The sequence below is a fragment of the Antechinus flavipes genome, chromosome 3, assembly GCF_016432865.1.
Source record: "Antechinus flavipes isolate AdamAnt ecotype Samford, QLD, Australia chromosome 3, AdamAnt_v2, whole genome shotgun sequence".
Taxonomy (NCBI): Eukaryota; Metazoa; Chordata; class Mammalia; order Dasyuromorphia; family Dasyuridae; genus Antechinus; species Antechinus flavipes.
This window is the reverse complement of record NC_067400.1, coordinates 636,418,277-636,424,848: the sequence shown is the minus strand read 5'-3', so window position 1 is coordinate 636,424,848 and position 6,572 is coordinate 636,418,277. Positions and strand designations below refer to the sequence as shown.

The window sequence follows — 6,572 nt, the reverse complement described above, 5'->3', positions numbered from 1 at the left end:
ATATCTGTGTATATGTGTATGCATTATATACCTTATACTGACAGTGTACATAGTAGTCAAATTAGGACCCAGATTGAGTAGAGAACATCTGGATTGTCTTTGGGAATGACAAAGCTCCTTAAATTATGCCCAACTTGTCACTAAAATAAAGTTCCACTGTTTTAAACAATAACATTTAACTGGTGTTGTTATATAGCTGTATGATGCCATAGAATACTAAATAATAAAAGAATCAAAGAAGTATATGAGTATAAAAAGAACATAGTCTGGTCATCTTGTGAGTATATTAATCAATAAACATGTAATAGGATCACTTGGTATGCACATAATATCAAGAGAATTAAAGGAAGGGTCCTTTGCATTGTGGGTAGCACAACTACCCTGTGCTGACCCTGTGGGAAGATAACAAAAATCACAGAATCATCAGACATTGATAGGTAATGATCAGCTTGTTGGAAGGAATTGCCATATTGATGAAAGCAAAATCCAGATTCATATTTTTGAATACTGAATGCTTTGTCACTAAAAAAATAGATCCATAGTAGTTTCCTAACTTTCTTCTCTGTCTCTTTCTCTCTCTGCCTTTCTCTGTCTGTCTGTCTCTCTCTCTAATATATGTATGTGTATATATGTATACATATATATGTGTGTATGTATGCATGCATGTATGTGTTCCCTCCCTTTGAGATTTCTTTAATCATCTGATTTTACATCTAAAGAAATGAAGACAGGCCCTGACTTCCAATCCAGTGTTCATAGGATTAGAGAGGGACTGCAGAAGTCTTCTTTTCCAATTCCATTATTTTTACATACGAGATCATCTGGGCCAGTTAAATGCATTGTCCAAGGTTATATAGGTAATCAGGCACTTTCATGGTAGTGCTGTGATTTGAATCTAGATCCTTTATTGCCACATCTATTGTACTTTCCATTGCTCCATTCTGACTCTCATTTTCTTTGTTATGTCATATTGTCTATCTTAAATAGTGACATTTAAGTTAATTTTCTGAGAAAGAAATATGAATATGTTTTAGTCCATATATTTCACCCTTATGAACAGGATGGTTTTAAGCTATCTGCATTCCTTTTTTATAGAATCTAAATTTCATGATACTCCAACAAACTTGAGATAACACATTGCTTTCATTTGTTACGAATGTTTTGAGATATGGTAGGTAAAGAAATTAATATAAACTTTTGTAGCAGCTCTCATTAGAGGAAGTCACAAAAATTGTGCTCAGTTTTTTGGCTCCTTGGATTGGCTCATCAGCAGACTGGAGGCATCCTCAGGTATATTTTCTATTTGTCTTTTTACTCCTATATTATCCTTCTTTCTGTACTTTAAAATACAAAAATAAATCCTTATGTTCATATATATTGCATTTGTGTGTGTATTTAGAATTTCTTTTAATGAATTCATCCCTCCCTCTTTCCCTTCCTCCCTTCTTCCTTTTCTCTTTTCCTCCCTTTGTCTCTTCTTCCCTTCTTTTCTTTCCTTCTTCCCTCCATCCTTTTTGCTCTCCTTTCTTTTTCTTCCTTCTTTTCTGCCTGCCTTCCTCCTTCTTTTCCTCTCTCCCTCCCTTCATCTTTTCCTTCCTTACTTCCTCTGTCCCTCCTTTCCTTCCTTCCTGTCTTCCTCTCTCTGTATCTGTCTGGCTGTCTGTAATACATACATGCACACACAAGCATGTAATCTCAGCCCTTTTTCGTAATCTGCCAGCTTCCAGAATGCATTTGAAAATAAGGGGACTAATTTGGAAATGAAATTTCAACTTAAGAAGGAAAATTTATAGGTTTTCGTAGAGTAGCCTGGGTATAGACACATAAGATGAATCCTTTAGTTGCTTGATTTTTTTTTTCCGAACCAAGAATGCCATCTAGGCTTATAGTCATTTGATCAACTTAAAGGAAAAGTAGCATTCTGATTTTGATATAAGATTCTGAAAAATGATGCTATTGCATTTCAATTTATTTTCACATTTTGTTTACAGTGAACAGTATTAAATTAAATAATATATTTATAGGAAATATTAATATATTGTTCTGCTTCAGTATTTCTACAAAGTCAGCATGTACATCCAATTCCTTTTCGAGGGGAGCCTTCTGGAGCCTGGCCTTTTCAGCACGGAGCTGCTTGTTTTCTCTTCTCAACCTTTAGTTGTCGGCCACGAGGAACTCTACGTGTCGCTTCAGATCAGCGATCTTGGTTGCCTGTTCTTCTATCGTGGTCTTGTCATCTTTCGGGACTTTGCTGCCGGGGCACGGTTCTGTCGGGTCTTTCCTCTTCTGAAGGAGAAAAAGGAGAGTGTCTGGGTCCCTATCCAAGACCCCCGGCACCGCAGCAGGACTAAACTGCTGAGATCTAGGCACACTGTGACCCTCGGACCCATCCTCGGCCATCTTGCACAACGTCAGAAGCTGAGGGGTTCCATCCGGAGTCTGCTGGGCTTTCCACCTTTCCTCCCGCTTTGCCCTTTTCCACCTCTCCTGAATAAGCAAGAGTTGTTTCATGTGGCTATCCCTTTGTAATTCCAGTGATAACTGAGCCTGCTCAGACTGTGTCAGCTTCATGGCTTCAGTTAGATATGCAGCTGCCTTTTGGTGACACAAAATGGTCTCGTCGTATTTCCCTGCAGCTAGTGACTGGTCTGCTTTTCTTCTCTGCTGATGAGCCTGGTTGAGGGGCCAGTCCATCACTTCCATAAACGTCGGGGTGGGGGATGGCGGCGGCGGCACCCCGGCTCATGGAGGGCCGGGGAAGGGCAGCGCTCGGATGGCCCGGGAGCCGGGTCGGCGCCACTGCCGGATCAACACAGCCGCCGCTGCCGCTTCCTCCTCCCCCTCGTCAGACGCCGCCCGAGCCCTGCTTCAGTATTTCATGATTATTAATTTGAGACTCTATAGAGCTGTATAAGTATTAGAGAAAAACTTATGTGCATAGCATAATTAGTTAAGCATCTGGAGAATTAGAAGCCATTTACACCAACACAATTGCAAAATGCCCTCAAACTTGAAATTAATCATTTGAACACTATTTTAGGGATGAAGTTTTTTCCCATTTTTTCCTTCTACCCTTGCCAGTCTGTATATTTGAGTGAAACCAATTTAATGGTAATAAATTAAAAATTGTTTGTTTTAAATATTTTGCAATAAAATTTCTTTGGAAGACTGTGGGGAATAATTTCCCTCCTAATCTACAGATATAAATGGATATTTTTATTTGAAAAAAATGCACTTCTCCCTCATGTTGCAGTTGGCTTTATGGAATTGTCCTTTAATTATAAAACACATCACTAGAACAGTATTAAAATCTTTGCTGTGAAATGAAAAGATATGATTACTGTATTTAAATTCAGTAATGTGAGTATGGAGGTGAAGAATAAAATTTGAGAATAATATGGGATCATGGAATTTAGAGATGGAAAATTCATTAAAGATATATTTTAGTCTCTTTAGCAGAGCTCCATGTAAACAATCAGTTTTAAGTATCATACGATATGAACCTTTTAGTCTTCACATCGCACATAGATAATATCTGCTCCTGTTCTGAAGTCAGGAGGGGAGTGTCCTTTCATTATGTATATCTGAAAGCAAGCTCACCTCAAGTTTCTGGGTGCTTGATTGAAATGACTACTAAGCATACATAGTCTTGCTTAGCCTCCAGTTGAATGTCTCAGTGTAAGATTAATCTAGGTTTGGAATTCACATTTCAACAGGCAGGTTGAAAAGGGTGGGCACAAGTTTATTACTGCTCAGAACCTTCATTTAAATAAGACATAAGGGAAAAGGAAACTCATAGCACAAAAGTAATCAATACACAACTAGTGAATATAGTGGCCACTATAACAACATACATCCTCACCACTATGAGGGAAATATCTGAATTCTTGGCTTGGAGAATTCATGGTCACAACTATTCATAGTGTCAAGTGAAAGGCATTGATAGGCAAGTTGTCCAGTACTTCCTAGCTAAATTCTCAAAGTCCCTTTCCAATAAAAGGTTTTTCTCAGCTGAGAACAAAGAAGGCACGACCCTGAGTATTCTCATTTGATATAGGACTCTTGAGATGTAGCAGCATCCCGGGAACAGGATGCTCCATCACAAGAGACCCACCAAGAAGAATAATTGTTCACTGTTTTTACTCAAGGAACTGGCCAGGTTTCCAGGGTAAACACTAGCTTGAAATAAAGGAAACTCACTGATTAATACACAAGAAAGGATGGCCTTCCAACTTTGTGTGTTCCTGGTATTCCATCGGATAACTTATAGCACGTTCTCATGTTCTCAGCAGAAAGTTATACAAAAGACATGCTTGAGATGCACTTCACATTCCTTACACCCAGAGAAAGTACAAATACCTGACACTCTGTATGTGGTACAGTACCCCATGTGCTTCTGTTTGTGGATAACATTGTTCTGATTGTGTCAGAATTTAGAATTCCAAAGGGTCTTCTAAATGAGATCAACAATAGCTCACAAGATTTCTGCATAAAACATCCATTAAAAATTAAGTGCATGAAAAAGTCCATTTTTCTTTTCTAATATGTCATTTGATTGAACTGCTACATGAATACAAATAATTTAGATATTCTAGATGGATGCTGAACTGGATCTAGAGGAGAAATAATTAGACAATAGACCGAATTGAATATGAGGAATTAAACAGTAATTGTTCCCTGACATAACCCCTTAAAAATTAGGAAGACCTGGGTTCAAGTTGGGCCTCCGATACATGCCAGGTATATTATCATCATAGATCACCTCTCCTCTCAGGAAACTTTGTTGTTGTTGTTGATGTTGATTTTTTTTAAATAACTTTTTATTTACAAGTCATATGCATGGGTAATTTTACAGGACTGACAATTGCCAAACCTTTTGTTCCAATTGTTGCTATTGTTTTTCAACTTCAATACTATTTACTTTTCCATTTACATATAAAGATAGTTATCAACATTTATTAAGGTATTTTATTTGTTCAAAGGCATCTCATTAGGAAGTTATAGTCAACTGCAAATAAAGAAGAGGGAAGGAAATTCTCTTTTTAAATCTCTGGATTATGTGGTTTGTTACAAAGATTCCTGTATGTCTTCCGCTTTCCATACCTCCCCCTCTCCCAGTTTCCTACTTTTCTTCTAATTTTAGCTCCATTGGTATAATTTGTACAAAACTTTTAAATTTTCCATTTTACCTCAAATTATCCATTTCACTTTGCATTTATTTCTAGGTTTTGTTCATAAACTCTTCCCATATCTTTAGATCTGAAAGATAATTTTTCCATTATGAACTGATTAACTTATGTCTAAATCATGACCACATTTTGAACTTTACTTGATTTACAATGTGAGAAGTTGATTTATATCTAATTTCTCCTAGGCTACTTTTAAAGTTTCTCAGCAATTTTAATAAAATAGTGAGTTCTTGTCCTAACTGTTGCAATGCTTTCCAAAACTGTGTTCATTCCCTTCTTAATATTATGTATCTAATCTATTCCAATGATCAACTTCACTATTCCTTATCCAATACTAAATTGTTTTGATGATTACAATTTTGCAGTAGAGTGTGATATGTGGTACTATTAGGCCACCTTTCATTTCTATTCTTTTTTATTAGTTCTTTTGATATTTTTAACCTTTTGTTTCTCTAGTTGCATTTTACTATTTTTTTCTATCTTTATAAAGTAATTCTTTGGTAGTTTGATTAGCATTACAGTGAATCACTAAATCAATTTAGGTAATATTTTTATTTTTATTATATTAACTTGACCTACCTATAGGCAAGTAGCATTATTCCAATTACATAGCACTCCATTTTTATGAAGAGTATGTTTTAATTGTGTTCATATAGTACCTGTGAGTCTTCTGATGAGTAGACTCCCATGTATTTCATAATGTTTGTAGTTATTTTAAAAATAATTTGTCTTTCTATCTGTTTTGCAGGGTTTTGTTGCTAACAAAAAACAATGCTGAAAATTTATATGTAAGATTTGTATTCTTCAGCTTTATTGAAGTTTTAAATTATTTTATTACTTCTTTTAGTTGTCACACTAGTAAACCATCACATCTTCCAAAAAAAAAATCTACATATCCTTTTCTTACTACTTATCCTTATTCCTTCAATTTCTTCTGGTCGTCTTAATGCTATACAAAGCATTTCTAGTACAATATTGAATATTAATGGTGATTATAGATATTCTTGCTTCATTCCTCGACTTTATTGGAAAGTCTTCCGGTTTATCCTTATTAAAGACAATGGTAGCTCTTTATTTAAATCAATCTTCCTTATTCTACGAAGAAAAAGCACCATTTATTCTTGTGCTTTCTAGTGAGTGTTTTTTTAAAAATATAAATCAGTATTGCATGTTGTCAAAATATTTTTTCTGTATTTATTGAAATGATAACATCATTTTTATTGATTTTATTGTTACATAATACATTTGCTTAGTTTTCCTAATATTAAACCAGTCCAATATTCCTGATAAAATTCCCACTTCTTCCTAACATATGATTCTTACAATGTTTTTACAGTCTCCTTGCTAATATTTCATTAAAATTCTTGCATCAATATACATTAA

General features: G+C 35.5%; 1 protein-coding gene across 1 annotated transcript; it reads right to left on the bottom strand.

Moving 5' to 3' along the window:
- Positions 1-376: 376 nt before the first annotated feature.
- Positions 377-2,754, bottom strand: LOC127557702 (nuclear receptor-binding factor 2-like). Its single transcript, XM_051991008.1, is given in 2 exon segments — positions 377-392; positions 2,048-2,754. Coding segments are annotated over 2 exon segments (672 nt in total). The 5' UTR covers positions 2,704-2,754.
- Positions 2,755-6,572: the final 3,818 nt, after the last annotated feature.